The sequence below is a fragment of the Meles meles genome, chromosome 7, assembly GCF_922984935.1.
Source record: "Meles meles chromosome 7, mMelMel3.1 paternal haplotype, whole genome shotgun sequence".
Classification (NCBI taxonomy): domain Eukaryota; kingdom Metazoa; phylum Chordata; class Mammalia; order Carnivora; family Mustelidae; genus Meles; species Meles meles.
In genome coordinates, this window is record NC_060072.1 from 111,578,096 (window position 1) to 111,597,481 (window position 19,386).

The window sequence follows — 19,386 nt, forward strand, 5'->3', positions numbered from 1 at the left end:
GGGCTCCCAGCCACAGCTTTCTGGCCAGCACGGGCTGGAGGAGGGTCGGGGGAGGTAGTCAGTCCGTGTTGTTCTCAGGTCTGGCGGCAGAGGGTGATAGGACAGCCCTGGCCAGGCACGTGCCTCAGCCCCAAGGCCCTCTGAGTCCCACAGGTTGAGGAGGGCCCTCGGCCGGCAGACTCCAGCAGCCCTTGCACCGGGTTCCTGCCTCCCCTTGGCTTGGCCCGGATCCAGTTCTTCCTCGCCTTCCCCTTGTCCCCGGGCTCCAGGACTACCCTGAGGAGATGATCTGCCCTAAGCTGAATCCTTCTGTCCTCCTACACCCGGACCCGGACTTATCTAGGGCTCGCTTCGAGTGTGCCTCCCACCACTTCTAGGATCTCCCACAGTCTAGAGAGGGTTGGGGCCTCCCAGAAGCCCCACAACAGAGGGGAGTAGCAGGGGAACAGCTTCAGCGTCTGAGGTGAGGCAAGGGCTTGCAAACAGACACTCTCCGCGGGCTAAGCAACACCCCTGTCCCCACTGTCCCTGCAGCCATGTGGGAAGAGGTGGCACAACAAGACTTCCGGAGTCCTGAGCTGCCAGAGCACCAGATCCCTGCCGCGGGCACCCCACTCCAGCCCTATTCTCTCTGTCAGCCCTCCCCGCCCACCAGGGCCATCACCCCTCGGGCTGGATGGAGACCACGACCCACCCAGCCACTTTGCTGAACGCCACATTGCACTCGGGATGCACGTCACCCCACCAGGCCAGACGTAGGCCGCGGCTGCAATCTCAGCTCGCAGCCGAGGGTGGGTGCGCCCAAGGCAGCTCACTCTCGGCCTAGATTTCAAAGCATATGGAAGTTCCTTATGGAATCTTCGGTAGTTCCACCCAGGGGGTTAAGAATCAGGAGTGAAGGGGAAAAGAGGAAAACTGATAAACGGGGTCATAGGCTCAGAGGCCTGGGCACAGCTTGGCTCTGCCGAGGTTGTCAGGCCTGGGTTGTCTACCTGGAAGAGGGGGGCAGCTGGCTTCCCCATCCGTGGCCCAGGGTAGAGAAGCTAGTGCAGCTAACCTTGCCCTGCCCTGCCCGGCCTCCTTCCCAACCAAGGGCTGTGCTGCTCAGAGCAGGGCCCACCTCGTTCTTGCCCGCCCCTCTCTGTTGCTGTGTTAACTACCACCTCCTATTGCCGATGGATTCCAGAACGCAGAGGAGAACTCCCGCATCTCCATCACCTTCTTCCGCCTCTTCCGGGTCATGCGCCTGGTCAAGCTGCTGAGCCGAGGGGAGGGCATCCGGACCTTGCTGTGGACCTTCATCAAGTCCTTCCAGGTAACCACTTCTGCCCTCAGTGGGCCGCAAGAAGAGCATCCTTGGCTCCCAGAGTGGGTGCTGCACCAGGGGCTGCACCCAGCTCCCCCGGGGCTCCCTGAACAGGAAGCAGCGCCACTAAGAGTCGAGGGCCAGCCTTACCTCGCTACTCAGCAGCTGTGTGACCGCAGCCTCCCTCTCTGCCCTTGCTTTCCTCCTGTCTATAATGAGGCCCCAGGACTCCGTCTGTGTGATTTTTTTTTTTAATTTTTATTTATTTGACAGAGAGAGAGATCACAAGTATGCAGAGAGGCAGGCAGAGAGAGAGGGGGAAGCAGGCTCCCCACTGAGCAGAGAGCCCGATGTGGGGCTCGATCCCAGGACCCTGAGACCATGACCTGAGCTGAAGGCAGAGGCTTAACCCATTGAGCCACCCAGGCGCTCCCCCCGCGCCGTGTTTTTTGAAAGCATGCTCCTGGAGCCCCAGATTTCCCCCAAAGCCGGGTTAAAGGAGAGGCTAAAGGGGTTCTGCTTTCTTCTCTCATCTGTGCATTTTTCCGCAAGAATTTACTGCACAAAGAGTGGAAAAAATTTGAAAAACATGGGCCGAGATGATCTGATAACCTCTGGGGCCCTCCCACTTTCAGCATTTTTAGGATCCATCTGTCACCTTCCTCCCAATAGGCATTTCTGTGATGTCTGCTGTCCACACCTGTTTGTAGTCTCAGCCAAACTCTGTAGAACCCTGGTGTCACTCCACTCAAGGAGACATGGTCCCCTCCCAAGGGCCCAGGATTGCCTAACTATAGGATTAATTCTCTTTTCTCAGCCATTGTTTTCCATCTGTGAAAACAGAATAATGATCGCCCCTGGCCATCTCTGAGGAGTGTTATGTAAGTTTGAAGTGAAAGAGAAGCAGACTCCGTGAGGTCACTTGAGTTCCTTGAAGATGAGTGGCGTAGGGACCCCTGCATGAACGTCCACACTTCCTTAGCCCGACGCTGAAGGCAGCTTCTCCTTGCCCACAGAAGCACCACTTTCGGGCTTCCCGACACTGAAGGATTCCTTCCACGTGCCCCACTCTAGCCAGTCTGGGCCCAGTTACAGGCACAGAGGAGGTCCCTGATCCAAACATGCCCAGAACTGAAGGTGCAGCCAGAGGCAGTGCTCTGCGGCCAGGTGCCTGCCTTGCTTTGGAATCCTCTCCCAAGTGCTCAAACACCCTTCCAGGCAGCCTTCCGCCCTGGGACTCATTGGCCCACGCCCTTGACTGGCCCAGCCTGGTTGCACTCCTCGTAGGCAGCCCTCTGCCCACCAGGCCTTCCTGAGGAGCTGCAGCTGCCCTCCCTGCTAGCCTTGTCCCACCCCTCCTACCCCTCTGGTAGGTGCCATACCCGGTTCCCCAGTCCCTGGGAATCTGAGGATTCTAGGGAGAGCAGGACTGGAGGCTCACCCTATCCGTGGGATCCCATGGCCATGATGACTATAGCCAACATACTTCCTCCCTCCCCACCCACATACATATTTCCTAGGAAAAGTCGACAGACCTTGGTAACTGTGAAGAGAGGCTAGAACATGGAGCCCAGCTCCAACCTGATGGAAGCCCCATCCGTGTGATCTCGCAGTGCCATCTAGTGGCGGGTGGACGCCTGGCAAGGCATTTCCTAGCCTTAAACGTGGGGCCGCCCAGATTCCAGAATAGACCCTGAGCCCCAGAAGGCCTCTCCCCAGGAGAAGCGGCAGGGACTCTGGAAAATTAAGCTGTCTGAGCTGCCAGACAGATCATACATGGAGTGAATAAAATATATGGGACCTGAATACGTGGGAGGCATCGCACTCAGCCTTTTGTAAGCTTTCTATTGTTTAAACACCACAGAACCCCTGAGAGGTCATTACTCTCACTTTTCAGAAAAGGAAACTGAGGCTCAGAGAGGTTAAGTCATATGGCCAAGCTCTCATGACGAGAAAGCGGCAGAAATCAGATTTGAGTCCATGATCTTTCTTCTACTTAAGTTCTCCTTAGTAATTATTTTTATTATGACTAGCGGGATATCATCGAGCTACGTAAAGGAAGGGTGTAACCTGCCTCCACCCCACACCTCCCGAGGAAACCCCGGGGTGTATCCTTCACAGCTTTCTCCCTACTCAACAAAGCCCTATGTCTAGTCGGAGGACATTTGTTCATGCTTGATTGTTTTTACTAAAGCGGTATCCTACTATATGTATCTGTTACTCTGCAGCCTGCTTATCTCCGTGCACCACACTGCTTCTCAGGTGATTGAAACCAAGGGAAAATGAGAGGTCAGTGCCATGGTTCAGGCCTTCTCCTGGTGCCCAGATCTTCTGTGGGGGCTCTTGGAAGTGCCCTCCCAAAGCCAGGTCGCAACACCCCCTGGGAAGGGATCTGGCCAGCCATCCCCCACCGACCTCACATTGTCTCCTGTGCTTCCTTCCAGGCCCTGCCCTATGTGGCTCTTCTGATAGTGATGCTGTTCTTCATCTACGCAGTGATCGGGATGCAGGTAGGACAGCTGGCCCTCTTCTCCTCGGCCTCTACTTCTCTTCCCGCCTCCCAGACCCACGTTCCCAGACATCTCCCTCTTGCTCCTGATGCTCCCTCCCTCAGCTTCCACTTCTGAGGCCAAGAAGGTCAGAGGAATTAGAAAGTCCCTTCAAATGGCGTCCTGCATGCAGCAGGGTGAATGGCCATGCGCTGCCCTCACTTCTCTCCCCTTTTGCCCCAGGCCTGGTCTCTGCTCTCTGTAGGGAAAACCACTCCCAGACTGACTGCCAAGGGCCTCAGGAGAGACAGGTCCTTGCAGAAAACAACACGAAGGGTGTGTCAAACAGCACCCCTCCCCCTGCCCAGGTCTGACAGCCTGAGAACTATCCCCCACCCCAGCACCATTCTGGAGGAGCTAATGACAGAGAGGGGTGGAGGAGAAAGGGAAAGAAAGAAGGAGGAAGGAGGGGGTGAAAGGGAGGAGGGAAGGCGGGAGTCAGGCAGGCAAGCTCTCCCCATCAAACACACAGCAGTTTCAAGGGCCTCCCCTCACAGGTGCCCACTGCACGTTCCCCTACCTCCAAGCCTGCAGCATTCTCCAGCCAGCCTCTCCTGGGGGCTCCCGAGAGCACCAGAGCCCAGCACTCACATCAGCCAGGACTTTTCCTTAGTGGCTCCTGAAGGAAGATTCCCCTGCAGAAGATTCTTTGCAGAAAGATCCCGGATTCCTAGGCCAGAATCTTAGATAAAAAGAGCCACCCTGCCACCTCACTGAGGGTCACGGCTTCTACGATAGGCATAGCTCTAACAGGCCACAAAAAATAAGGGGACCACTAATTTCAGGGATAGATTAAGCTTGCCCACATCCCAGATTGCACCAAAATCCAAGAACTGAATTTGGAAGAGTAGATATCTGGGCTGAAATGGCAACGAAAAGGAGGCCAGAGGCTTGGGTTCTCAGGACCTAATGGTGACTGTAATTGGTAACAGTGCTGTGCACTTGGAAGTGGCTGCCAGTAGGTCTTAGGCATTCTCACCACACACACACACACACACACACACACACACACACACACACAGCTACTATGTTAACTGTGGGAGGTGATGGATGTGTTAATTACCTAATTTGGTCTTTATAATTTTTATAATTTTTAATATTTTTAATATTAAACTTAGAATTGGTCTTGGTAATGATTCTACAAGCATTGTACATCAAATCACCACCATACCATACACTTTAAATATATACAATTATGTTTGTTAATTATTCCTCAATAAAGTTTTTTTAAAGAGAAAAAATATATATTCTCAAGAATTTGTAGCCAAAAAGGAGACCAGAGAGCACTCTGTCCCCACACAGAAGCACAGGGCTGGTGGCAGTGTCCACCTGCTCTCAGCCCAGCTCCCAGTGGCCCGGCAGGACCTCTCTTGAGGACCCACGGGTATTTTTCTTCTTACACCTGTCCAGTGTGGTGGATGGAGATCAGAGGCTGGATGGGGCAGCAGGTGCCTGCCCTCTTGAGGCCCTGTCAGGTCCTATCAGGGGACTGAGTTCAGCTATTGGGCTGGCCTGACCCCCAGTCAGCCAAGACCTCTGAAGAGACCACCGAACAATGAGTAGGAACTAGGACCCTGTCTGCCCACACTTCACTGAATCTACCTTCTCTCCCCCTGCTTAGGTGTTTGGGAAAATTGCCCTGAATGATACCACAGAGATCAACCGGAACAACAACTTCCAGACCTTCCCCCAAGCTGTGCTGCTTCTCTTCAGGTGAGTCTCTGAGGACAGGTGCTTATAAACACCTCCATGACGCAGCCCTGAGGTCTAGACGTAGAATGCGAGGGAACCCTTCCAGGGGAGCGGGCAAGGAGGGAACGGATGCTGGATCTCCCTCCCTGCACTAGAAAGCTGGCATTTCCGTGCCATTTGTAATACTTCCCACTGAGCGGCACACTGGTCACTTACAAACCTGCCAGTAACCGCCCCCCAAAATGCTAGAGGATCACAAGTCAAACACTGACAGCACCCCGGTCTGGAACCTAAACAGTCTCAAAGCCAAGCCTGTGACACATTCGCTTTGGGTAAGACACCTAACTTCTCTGAGCCTCGGTTCCCTTGCAAACAAATACAGCTGCCAATGTCAATGCCACGTGCTCTGTTGGTTATTATGTCCTCGTGAACTTAGTGTCCTCCTCATTAAGCCAGCCATGAGCCTTCACCCTTCCCAGAATGCCACGGCCTCAGGCCTAGCTGGGGTCAAGAGTGTTTCTCAGCCTGCTTCTGACTGAGTGAGTCCATGTCACAGCCTGCTTCTTCCTCCTCTGACTCCTAATGACCCCCTTGGTCTGCGCCCTTGGTTCTCCCTCTCCTGTTCCTCACAGCCTGGGCTGCTAGAGGAGACTATCTAGACCATCTAGACCAGGGCTGGTAGATGAGAACTATTTACCCCACCAGCTTATATACTCTACATGTTATGGCACTGAGAGAGGCAGTGAACTCCCTGCCATTCCCTGGAGTCCCTCTCCAGAAGATCCAGAGATCCACTCTCTCAGAGAGCCCCACCTTCACCGAGTTCTACAGAATCCTTTCCCCACACCCAAGCCCAAGTATCATTATTACTCAAAATGTATTAAATCGAAATGACAGCTCTTTAAATACCAGTGAGACATTACCACCTCCCTCAGATGGTGGACTTTGAGAACACAAAGGCCCCTGTAAACCACAATCTAACAACAACACTTAAGCCTGTGCCATATTTAAATACCAGAGCTGGTATTTAAATACAGATATAAGACTGAGCACATGGCTCCATCTCCCCTCCTTTCCTAAAGTTCTTAATGATAGAAGGTATTTTTTAAAGGAATAAACCCACAACAGTACTAAGAAGGAAGGTTTAAAAACAAAAACAAAACAAAACAAAACAAAACAAAACAAAAACACCATGGCAGAGTGCTATGAATGACGAGGAATTTCTAAATGGAACGAATCAGAAGGGATTCAATTGACAAAGGAACAAGATCTGAGGAAAACCTATCCCCAAGAATGTGTGGTCTATGGAAGAAGTGAGAACAGTTCCAGGATCAGCAGGTAAAAGGCCCGGGAGAGACCTGGGGCCATGACAAGGCTGGCTCCTCAAAGGAGCTAATGCTCACAAGCTGAAAGCAGCAGCACTTGACATCACGCCCCCGGGCCTTGGGGTCTGAGAAGTAGAGCAGGTACCCCCAAGGAACCCCTACCCTCAAAGAGAGGCTACGTCCCCACCTCCCCTGGCGGCACATTGTTCTCTTTCTTCCGTAGTCCCCAGAGAGACCCTGGAATGAGAACTTGATCTACAGAGATGTGAACAGGGTCCTCAATCACAAAGAACAGTCAATAATAAACCCAAAGTATTTGGGGGAAACGAATATCAATAAAGATCAATAATCCTCAATTAGCAGATGAATGAGCACAGGAGGAGGAAAAAGAACATATAAAGCCATAAGATTTGAAAATAAATATAATTCATATCTTTAGAGAGGTTGCAGAGCATATTACATCTGTTGGATTAAAAAGGAGGAGGCAGAGGAGAAGTCAATATTAAGTCACTATTAAGAAGAACAAATTAAAGAGACAACTCAGGAAATCATCCTTGTTGAAGTATTCAGAAAATGGGCACAGCTAAAGAATGAAATAATGAGCTGAAGGGTCAAATCTACGGTTCTCTCAGTATACAGCCAAAAGGACAAAAAGATTGAAAATATAAATAAAATACATATAAAAATACAAATAAAAGTTAATATAAATCAAAGTTATAATAAAAGTTAATATTTATCTTTCTAATACAAGTTCAGGTAAAAACAACAGAATGAATGGAAAGAATGAAATCAAGGGACGAGAAACATGAAAGTGTGCTGACATTCTTCTCTTGTTTATGGAGAAGAAACAGATATCGTTCAATCTATACACAGCCAGTGGAAAGTGTATAAATAGGTATGTTAAATATTTGAAGGTAAACCGTTAGAGAAACAGAAATGGAATATATATATTCCAAATCACTAGATGGAAAAGAAAAAAAAAAACGCAAGGAAAACCTCAGCAATTCTGCAAAAGGAAGAAAAGACAAAAGAAGGAAGATGGGGTGGGGAGGAAGGGAGGGGGAGAGGAAGGAAAAGAAAATTAGAAAATAAAACAAGATGGTAGGAATAAAAACAAAAATTAATCACTAAAAATTCAATTTCTCTATCAAAAGATAGATACTCTAATGTTGGCTTCAAGAAGTCTAACTGTAGCCTGTTTATAATAGAGTAAAATAACGGAATGGGAAAATAAAGGAATGGAAAAAGAATACCAGACAAAACTTCAAAAAAAAAAAATAGGTGTAGTAATAACATCAGAAGAAATAAAATTCCAGGTGAAAAGCATTAAACAATACAAAGAGGGATATTTGTTACTGATAAAAGGTATAATCCACCAAGATTACAAAACAGTCATAAAACTACATGGAACTATATCAAGGATACTAATAAATGATAATAAATGATAACACACAATGGGAGACATATAAAAACATGACAGAACAAATAGAACAAAAGAAAGGGTAAAAAATATCTAAAAATACAACTGATAAATTTAAGTAAATTTATAATCAATATATGAACCAAAAAAGTACTTTGTTTTTAAGAACCCAGAAACATTCATACAAATTGGCCAAGATTTAAGTCACAAAGAAGAATTCAATAAATTCTAAAACTTCTCTAACTTCAATACAACAAAAATTAGAAATTAACCACAAAATCAGTAGTTCCTCCAAAATCTAACCACTTAAAGCAGGGGAAAGCAGGCTCCCTGCTGAGCAGAGAGCCTGATGAGGGACTCAGTCCCAGGACCCTGAGATCATGACCTGAGCTGAAGGCTGAGGCTTAACCCACTGAGTCACACAGAAGCCCCTTGACTCACAGCTGAAGCCACATACTTCTTAGAAATTAAAGAGTTAGAGCAGTACATCTTAAATTTACAAAATGCACCAACCAATACCAAAGAAAATTTCAGAGCCAAAATTTATTTTACAAAATCTATAATAACCAAACTAATGAATGGAAAAAGAATAGCAAATAACCCCAAAGTATGAAAGTACACACTTATTAAAATAAGAGCAGACACTAATAAAATGTAAAACAAAAATATTTATCAATAAACCCTAAAACTAAGTTCTTTGAAATGACCGATAAATAGACAAACTCTTATCAAAACCAATTTTTTAAGAAAGGCATATCAGGAATAAGAAAAGTAACACAATTACAGATATGGAAGAGATTTTTAGAATGATAAAATATTATGAACAAATTTATGCCAATATATGAGAAAATTTTAAAGTATATGATTTTATGTAGGAAAATATAAATCACAAAATTATCTTAAAAAGAATTTTTTTAATTAACCACAATAGAAATTGAAAAGATAGCCAAGGTTTTGGTCCTCAAAATGTTCCAAGATCCAGGGGCACCTAGATGGCACAGTTGGTTAAATGTCTGACTCTTGGTTTTGGCTCAGGTTGCGATTCAGGGTCCTGAGACCCAGTTCCATGTGAGGCTCCTGGCTCAGTGGGGAGTCTGCTTCTCCCCTGCTTCCTCTGCCCCTCCCCCTACTCCCACCACTGACACTCACAAGCACCCTCTCTCTAAAAATAAATAAATCTTTTTTTAAAAAGTTCCAAGATCCAGTATTTTTATGCGTGATGTCTTCTCAAATACCAAGGAATAGATCATTCCTATGTTACATAAAATTTTCAGGAACAGAAAGGGAGTATAAAATCTCCTCAGCCATTCCATTAAGTCATTCTATAAGGCTAAATAAGGCTAATACCTCATGTATTAAGAAAGGAAAAAAAGCAAGAAGTATAAATATGAAAATGTATAGACATAACTGTCATTGTTGGCAAACAACAGGTTAATCCAAGTAGAATAAAACAAGCAAATCAACTCAAAACCCTTATAGTAATTCATTGGATCGTAAAGTGGAAGATTAACAAAGGAAAACAATCACTATCCTGTAGTGGCAATTATTAATTTGGCCAGCCTGCTGTAACAAAATAAAAAAATGGCTGGCTTAAACAGCAGACATTTCCAGGGCACCTGGGTGGCTCAGTGGATTAAAGTCTCTGTCTTCGGCTCAGGTCATGATCCCAGGGTCCTGGGATCCAGCCCCACATCAGGCTATCTGCTCAGTGGGAAGCCTGCTTCCCCCTCTCTCTCTGTCTGCCTCTCTGCCTACTTGTGATCTCTCTTTGTCAAATAAATAAATAAAAACCTTAAAACAAACAAACAACAACAACAACAAAAAAGAAAACCAGCAGACATTTCCTTCTCACACATCTGGAGATTGAAAGTCTGAGATCGGGGCACCTGGGTGGCTCAATGGATTAAGCCTCTGCCTTCAGCTCAGGTCATAATCTCAGGGTCCTGGCATCCAGCCCCACATCAGGCTATCTGCTCAGTGGGAAGCCTGCTTCCCCCTCTCTCTCTGTCTGCCTCTCTGCCTACTTGTGATCTCTGCCTGTCAAGTAAATAAATAAAATCTTTGGGGGAAAAAAAAAAAGTGCTGAGTTCAGGGTTCCAGCTAATTTAGTTCCTGGTGTGAATCCTCTTCCTGGCCTACAGACACCCAGCTTATTACTGTGTCCTCATAGAGAGAAAGCTCTAGTGTACCTTCTTGTTCTTATAAAGACACTAATTCTACTATGGGGGCCCCAGCTTTACACAACCTGACCTAAGTCTTATTACTTCCTGAGGCCTCACCTGCAAATTTATTGAGGTTTAGGACTTCAACATGTGCATTTGATGGGGACATATTCAGTCTATAATAGGTAATTTATAAATATAATAGAAAAGAACACATGCTTTCACCTTTTCTAATCAACATTATATTGCAAATTTGGATATCCAATACAATAAAAAATAAATAAATCAGGGGCTCCTGAGTGGCTTAATCATTAACCATCTGCCTTCGGCTCAGGTCATGTCCTGGGATAGAGCTCCCAATCAGGCTCCCTGTTCAGAGGGAAGCCTACTTCTCCCTCTCCCGCTCCCCCTGCTTGTGTTCCCTCTCTCGCTGTCTTTCTCTCTGTCAAATAAATAAATAAATATTTTAAAAAAAGAAATCAAAGAGTAAGAATTACAGAAGAAGTAACAAAATTAAATGCCAAAAACAGATTTTGGTGAAACTCAACAACAACAACAAAAACAATTTTAAAATGAGCAAAGGGGAGTATGGGGGGTACCTGGGGTGGCTCAGTCAGTTAAGCATCCAACTCTTGATTTAGGCTCAGGTCATGATCTCAGGGTTGTGGGATCAAGGTCTGTATCAGGCTCCTTGCTCAGCAGGGAGTCTGCTTGGGATTCTTTCTCTCCCTCTCCCTTTGTTCCACCTCTACTCTCTTTCTAAAATAAATAAATAAATCTTTTTTTTTTCATTTTATTTATTTTTTCAGTGTAACAGTATTCATTGTTTTTGCACAACACCCAGTGCTCCATGCAAAACGTGCCCTCCCCATTACCCACCACCTGTTCCCCCAATCTCCCACCCTGACCCTTCAAAACCCTCAGGTTGCCCCAACCTCCCACCCCTGACCCTTCAAAACCCTCAGGTTGTTTTTCAGAGTACATAGTCTCTTATGGTTCGCCTCCCCTCCCCAATGTCCATAGCCCGCTCCCCCTCTTCCAATCCCACCTCCCCCCAGCAACCCCCAGTTTATGGGATTGGGAGGGAGACAAACCATAAATGACTCTTAATCTCACAAATAAATCTTTTTTTTAATGGACAAAAGACTTGAATAGATTTTGAATAGACATTTCTCCGAAGATACATGAATGGACAATGAGCACATGAAAAGATGCCTAACATCACTAACCACAGGGAAATGTAAATCAAAACCACAGTGAGCTACTACCTCATCTTCATTAAGGCTACGATGAAAAAACAAAACAAGTGTTGGCAAGGATGTGGAGCAATTGGAACCCTTATGTCCTGTTGCAGGATATAAAAAGGCATGGCTATTGTGGAAAATTGTATGATGGTTCCTCCAAAAATTAAAAATAAAATTATCATATGATCCATCAATTCCACTTCTGGGTATATATCCCAACCAAGATTAGAAGAGATATTTGTGCACCCATGTAGAAGCAACCCAACTGCCCATTGATAGGTGAATACATAAGCAGAATGTGGTGTATACATACAATAAAATATTATTCAGCCTTGAAAAAGGAAGGGAATTCTGCAATATGCTACAACAGGGTTGAACCTCGAGGGCAGTACTAAGTGAGATAAGCTAGTCACAGAAAGACAAATACTATGTGATTCCACGTATATTAGGTACTTAGTCAAAATCGTAAACACAGAAAGTAGAATCGTGGTTGCCAGGGTCTGGAACAGGAGTGGGGAGAGGTGAATGGCGACTTATTAGTTAATAGGCACACAGTTTCAGTTTTACAAGATAAAAAAATTATGGGGCTGGATGGTGGTAATGGCTGCACAACAAGGTGAATGTATTTAATACTGGTAAATAAAACACTTAAAAACGGTTAAGATGGTAAATTCTTTGTTATGTGTATTTTACTACAATAAAAGGAAAATAAATAAAACCTCTTTTCAAAATTAATTGCCCAAGTAAACCATACAAGAATTCAGCAAATCTTTTACAGATAACTATAACTTCTTAAATGTACTGCTTATAATAAGAACATTTTGTTTATTTATTTCAAATAAGATACCTAGAAATAATCTAACAAAAGATATACATGGGGAACTATAAAAATTTCTTAAAAAACATTAAACAAATGGAGAGATATGCCATGTTGATGGCTGGGACACTTAATGTCACCGAAATATCAAATTCTCCAAGTTAATCTACGCAATTCCAATAAGACTCTCAGTGGGATTATTTGTGGAACTTGATGAGCTGATTCTAACGTGTCTGTGGAAGAAAAAAGGAAAAATGAATAGCCAAGGCCATTTTGAAGAACAAGCTGGAAGGACTCACTGTCTATAAGAGAGCAAGACTTAATATAAAGCTTCATGATTAAGACCATTTGTACCAACATAGACAAATAAACCTACAGAATAGAATGAAAAGGCAACACGAGGCCCACACATCTATGGAAATATAATTTATGTCAGAAAGGATATTTCAAGTCAGTAGGTAAAGATGGACTTGCTCAATAAATTGTATTAAGAAAATTGGTTATCAGGTGGTGGGTAATAGGGAGGGCACGTATTGCATGGAGCACTGGGTGTTGTGCAAAAACAATGAATACTGTTACGCTGAAAAAATAAATAAATAAAAATTTTAAAAAAAGAAAATTGGTTATCTACACAGGAAAAGATAAAGCATGTGTCTACCTTATATCAAGCACAAAAATACATTACAGATTAATGTGTTATTACATAAAACAAAATTTTAGAATTTTTAGAATATATAGGAGAATATCTATATGGCCTAGAGTAAGGAAGGATTTCTTCAAACAAGATGGCAAAAAGCACAGTGAAATTTAAATTTTAGATTCATCAGGGGTTCCTGGATGGCTCAGTCAGTGGGTTAAATGTCCAACTCTTGATTTCAGCTCAGGTCATGATCTCAGGGTCATGGGATCAAGCCTCCTTTTGGGCTCTGCATACAGTGGGGAGTCTGCTTGAGATCCTCTCCCTCTCCCTTTACCCCTCCCTGAACTAACCGTTTCTATCTCTTGCTCTCAAATAAATAAATAAATCTTTAAAAAAGTAAAATAAACTTCAGATTCATTAAAATAAATAGGTTTCACCATAAATAAGACTGTAGACAAGCCACAGACTGAAAGAAGGTACTTGTTATGCATGGACCTGACAAATGATAATAGAAAGAATATATTTTTTTAAAAGACCACAAATGAACAAGAAGGCAACCCGAGAGACAAACAGACTAAAATATGAACATTGCAGTTCAACAGAAGGTGAAATAAAAGTTATTAACCCATTAACCATTTAAACACAAATTAAGACAGCAATGAAATATCATTTCAAATATATCATATGAACAACATTTTAAAAAATTCTCTAATACAAAGAGTTGACAAGTCTAAACCCATAGAATCAGAATGTAGAAAAGGAATTGCCAGGAGCTAGATGGGGTGGAGATAGGAAGAAGTTAGTAGAAGGGCACACACTTTGATCTACCAGGTAAAGAAGGTCTAAAGATCTAATGTGTAACATAGTGATGATAGTTGATAAAACTCTATTACATACTTGAAATTTGCTAAAATCTGAAATGTGCTCATCAAAAAAAAAATACATGAAGTGATGAGTGTGTTAATTAACTAGGTGGGAGGAACTTGCACAATGTAGAGTTGAGTCAAATCGTCACAATGGACACTTTAACTATCTTACAATTTTATTTGTCAGTTATAACTCAGTAAAACCAAAAAGAAAAAAAAAAATGTTGACAGGTCTGCAGAGCAATGGCATTTGTCCTGCACTGATGACAGGAGCATAATTCTTGGAGAAGCAGCAATAACTAGTGAAAACGAAGACATACCTACTTTACCTGGCAATTCCACTTTCTAAGCAGACATCAAGGCATGGACCTGCAAGCTCATTGCAGGGTTCTTTGTAATAGCAAAAAAGGAAAGAAAAGGGAAAGCTTTAACAAGACAGCAGGTTTTTAAAAATGGTATACAGAGGGCCCCTGGATAGCTCAGTCAGTTAGGCATCTGCTTTTGGCTCAGGTGGTGATCCCGGGGTCCTGGGATCGAGTCCCATATTAGGCTCCTGCTCAGTGAGGAGTCTGCTTCTCCCTCTGCCTCTGCTCATGCTCTTGCTCTCTCTCAAATAAATAAATAAAATCTTTTTTAAAAATTGGTATATACATAGAATATACTGCTATATGGCAGTTAGATGAATAAATGAGAGCCAAATGGATAAATCTCCAAAACTTAATATGAATGGCAAAAAGAGGAACTTTTCAGAAAAAGTGGTTTGTTCCCATCTATGGAAAGTTTTAAAACATTCAAAACAATGCCATGTATCTTCATATTTAGTGAACATTATCAGAGCATTTAGGGAATGATAAACACCAAATTCAATTTAGTAGTTCCCTCTGGGGGAGGAGGATGGGGCAAGGGTTGAAGAAAAGATCCCGAGATATGAGATGGGCCCCACAGGTGGTGGACTCTCTCACCGCTCTCCCCTAGGTGTGCCACAGGGGAGGCATGGCAGGATATCATGCTGGCCTGCATGCCAGGGAAGAAGTGTGCCCCCGAGTCGGAGCCCAGCAACAGCACAGAAGGTGAAACACCCTGTGGCAGCAGCTTTGCAGTCTTCTACTTCATCAGCTTCTACATGCTTTGTGCCTTTCTGGTAAGCAGAGGTGGGACTAAACAGCCACAGGTCATGAGTGTGCAGTTCAAGGCAGCCCAGGCCTGCTATCTATCCCTGCAGCTTGCAGTCAGAGGAACCAGCTTGGAAAGACTCAGTAGCAGTGTCCAACCACTAGAAAAGGTCACAAAGTGACCTGGGCCAGAGTGAGCCCAACCAGCACCTTTCTTATCTCTTCTTGGCTCTTGTCATGGTGGCAGTGTCCCAGGGGACAGAAGGGATGTGTGTGGGGGCCCAGAGGCAACTGATATGTTTTGGATACTTTGATGAGAAGTGTGAGGAAGGGTGGTGGAGAAAGCTGCCCTCTGTCCTTGGGAACCCTACCCAAAGTTTGGTAAGAGGGAAGCTGTACAGCCCACATGTGAGATTCATACCACACTACTCCGAGGAGACCTATGTCAGGTTCATAGCCAAGAGACAAAAGTTCCAGGGGCTGATATTTTAAATGGTAAATAGAGCTGGTCTTCAGAAATGCGGGCTTCTGCCATGCATGGCACTAACTGGCAAAGTGGATTTAAATGGCAAGAAAGGCTTCATATCTCTGTTCTCTGCAGATCATCAACCTTTTTGTAGCTGTCATCATGGACAACTTTGACTACCTGACAAGGGACTGGTCAATTCTTGGTCCCCATCATCTGGATGAATTTAAAAGAATCTGGGCAGAGTATGATCCTGAAGCCAAGTAAGTTCCCAGAGGGAAACACTGATTCCCAAAGCCCAGAGGACACAATGCGAACCTACCAACAGAAGAGGTTCAGCACAGGTTAGCGTTGGGTGGATTGATTAGAAACACTGAATTGCACCAGACCCCAGGGTCAAGGGTCAAGGGCCAGTAATAGTAGGCCAAGCATCTTTGACTAAGTCAAGAACATATCTATTTTCAGTTGAATAGAAGGATGGGAGATCCTTGTGTCAGGAATAACTAGTAAGTATTCAAGTTAAAATGTTTAGAGTCAAGTAGATCTCAACTCTATTCCTGCCTTGGGTACAAGGATACCCTCACTGGTCAATCACATTTGGTTGACACTTAATAAATGCCTTTTGGACAGATGGTTAGATTGCCGCAGCAAGTATATGTGAGAATCTCATTGCGCTACCTGAAGTTCCTTCCACCTTGAACATAGAACTGGTGGAAAACTGCTCATTAAAATCTAAACATGTATATATTGGTTTTAGAGTTTTGCCATGCAATTCTGCAACTCTGCACTGAGATTGACCAACAGGGCGACAGCTGTGGAGAGCCTAATACATGAGTCTTGGGCTGCAGGCTGAAACCATGGCCCTCCGACTGATCTTTCCCTTCTGCCTTTCCTCTTTTAGGGGTCGTATCAAACACCTAGATGTGGTGACCCTGCTCCGGCGGATTCAGCCCCCACTGGGTTTTGGGAAGCTATGCCCTCACCGTGTGGCTTGCAAAGTAAGAGATAATCTGGGCTCACAGGGGAAAAAGAAAATATGGGAGGAAAGAAGACTATTTGTCTCATGACCTTGGTCAGGCCATTGATACTTTAAGGAAGTGAAGATAATATTTTATGTGCTAAAGAAATGGGCCTGAGCCAGATTATATTTTAGGGTTCCTTCCAACAGCAAACCCTCAGATTCTATAAAAGAAAACTGAAGTGAATGCCTCATGGTCCAACAAGCCACATGCCCAGTCCCATCAGGTTTTACCATCTAGTCATCCTGGAAGACTTTCAGCCAGAGATGGATAGATTAAGGGTTCTCCTCCTGGGATCAGAGAGCTATTAAAGGGTCCATGCATCAGCTTCAGGGACCTATAAAGCCCTAAAATTGTGTACAAAATCACTGAAACACTCACAAATTGTACCAAAGAGAGGATCCATCATGTTCATCAGATTTCTAAGTGAGTCTGTGACCCTATAAAAGTTAAAGACAAGCATCTTAGACTCTTTAGACCCAACTCTTGCTCATGTGACCCTCACATGACCTTGAGAGTGAACACCCCTTAAATTGTGTGATCAGGCACCTCTCTTACCTAACTGTAATCTCAACCAGGTAGCCCCCATGGTTGCTGAAGAGTACTGTTTCTACTCTATCCCCTCTTCTTTTAATTCCCACTTCCACCATTCCATACTCCCTGTTGGAATAACAATGAGCTGAAAGGGGTTGGGGGAAGTGAGGTCAGAAAGCTGTATAGAAGATGCACAAATAGAAAACCTCAACTCCAGATAATCCATTCATGGGAAATAGAGAATTGAATTGTGCTCCATTTTACTCAGTTTTTTCTCATTTACATCTCCACTTTGCTTCCAAAAAAATTTTAGAAGACTTCCAAGGTTATATAAGATATGAGGAGGGGAAAAAAGCACAAGTTAAATGTAAAGTCAAAGCCCAGCGAACAAAATAGCAGGTACAAGTGTGGCCTGCATGAGGTGATAGTGCATCCATCACAGCCTCCAGAGGGGCCTGGACAGGCTACCAATGTGTTCAGCTTCCCAGTGACTGCTCCACAATTCACACTGTCCATGAGAGTCAAGAAGACCCAGTCACTCAGGAAGATTATAACTCTTCTTGGCACTATGATTAACAAGAGGACATCATGTGATCTAACAAATAACATCTTTGACCACATTTTGAGAGCAAATGCCAGAATGACTTTCATGGTGCCCTTTCTCATAATTACTCTGCTGTGTGCTGAGGACCCACACCAGGGCACAATGCAGCAACAGCAATTTGGGGCAGTGATAAAGGAAGGAAAAGGGCAATCCAATCCTATCCAGTCAACAAGCTTTTGACCCAGCCTGATGCAGAGGTATGTTTTTTAATATACAGAAAAGAGGATACACTGTGCCTCCTGCAATGCAAACCTGCCATTATTGTCTCTCTTAGCAAGGCTTTGGATGAATGATGGCTGGCAGGTGGGCTCCTGGCAAGTGCCTGGCATGCCAGTAGAGAGTGCATCCATATGCCTGAGTAGACATTTGAGCTGAGGAGGGTGTTGGGTGGGCTTAACATGTCTTTGCGGAGCAAGGGTTTAATAAGGACAAATTCCATTCCTGCCTCACTGTGTGCAGAAGGGTGAGAGTACTTATGGGAGAGCTGAAATTCTCCCCAGAAGAGGTTTTGAATACATTTTGTGACCCATGCCTCAAACCCCTACCTGCTGCTGACACTTGCACACAAGTTTGAAGGCTCCCTTCCAGCATTCTCCTGCCATGGTGGTTCTGTAGGTCGTTTGAGAACTATTTGCTATAATCACCAACTTTGCCTCCTTTTAACCTCCAGCGCCTGGTCTCCATGAACATGCCTCTGAACAGTGATGGAACGGTCATGTTCAATGCTACCCTGTTTGCCCTGGTCCGGACAGCCCTGCGGATCAAAACAGAAGGTAAGGGTCATCTGAGGGCTCCTGGGAGAACCATTTAGAAGATCTAGCAGACTAACCCAACAGGTGGCAAAATGCTCCCAAGATCTTCCCATTCTGGGTAGTATCAGAGCAGTGGTTCAGTGGTAACCTTCACATCCAGGGATGTTGAAGAGACTTGGCCTACTCTTGTTTCCTTTGCTCCTTGAATGGTTTTTTGGTCTCTAACATATTTACTTTGAATTCTAGCACTCCATTAATTTCTAGAAATTATTCTGGATGATATCTTGAAGTCATAGTTTATAGTTCAAAAAGCAGAAGGTGATGAGTGTTACCTAAAGCAGGGCTACACCCCATCAAAATGGAATGTTACTGACTGTGTGGATCTCTTAAATGCTTAACTTTCTTTTTAAATTAGAACTGTCAAAAGGGGTCATATTGGCAAACAGTGACTATGGTCAAAGTCATCACATACAATTGTACAAGCTGTGTGTGGATCAAGGTGTTCAGCCAGCCAACAGGTGTGGTTTAAGATCTCACCTGTGCTCTACTGGTTGGACCATGATCCCTCAGGTCCGTGTTCACCTGCAGGGATGCCTTCTGGGTTGTACAAAGTTACCCTATGGACTAGTAGCAGCCTTGGCTGAGATAATCTACTGTCTTTATAGATGATGAGTATTTCTGAACCACTATGTGGAAAAAGCTACATAGAATGTACCTAGAAAGATGTGATTGCTCACAAACAGCTTCTAGCTTATTATAGTGTTTTATAGAATGTGATCAAAAGACCACCTGCCTCAGATTCAGCTGCTGAAGCTTGTTTAAAATGTGATAAGTCATTTATTCTCTCTCTACTTCAGCTCCTTCATTGGTAAAATAAG

General features: G+C 44.5%; 1 protein-coding gene across 17 annotated transcripts in view; it reads left to right on the top strand.

The window, feature by feature from the left end:
- Nucleotides 1-19,386, top strand: part of CACNA1C (calcium voltage-gated channel subunit alpha1 C) — a 627,772-nt gene that overhangs the window by 571,922 nt on the left and 36,464 nt on the right. For all 17 annotated transcript variants that reach the window (XM_046012065.1, XM_046012074.1, XM_046012066.1 and 14 more), the window contains 7 exons: nucleotides 1,187-1,315; nucleotides 3,751-3,816; nucleotides 5,477-5,568; nucleotides 14,997-15,162; nucleotides 15,735-15,862; nucleotides 16,501-16,597; nucleotides 18,427-18,529. In XM_046012065.1, coding sequence (XP_045868021.1) covers nucleotides 1,187-1,315; nucleotides 3,751-3,816; nucleotides 5,477-5,568; nucleotides 14,997-15,162; nucleotides 15,735-15,862; nucleotides 16,501-16,597; nucleotides 18,427-18,529 — 781 coding nt within the window. The remainder of the gene's footprint in view (nucleotides 1-1,186; nucleotides 1,316-3,750; nucleotides 3,817-5,476; nucleotides 5,569-14,996; nucleotides 15,163-15,734; nucleotides 15,863-16,500; nucleotides 16,598-18,426; nucleotides 18,530-19,386) is intronic.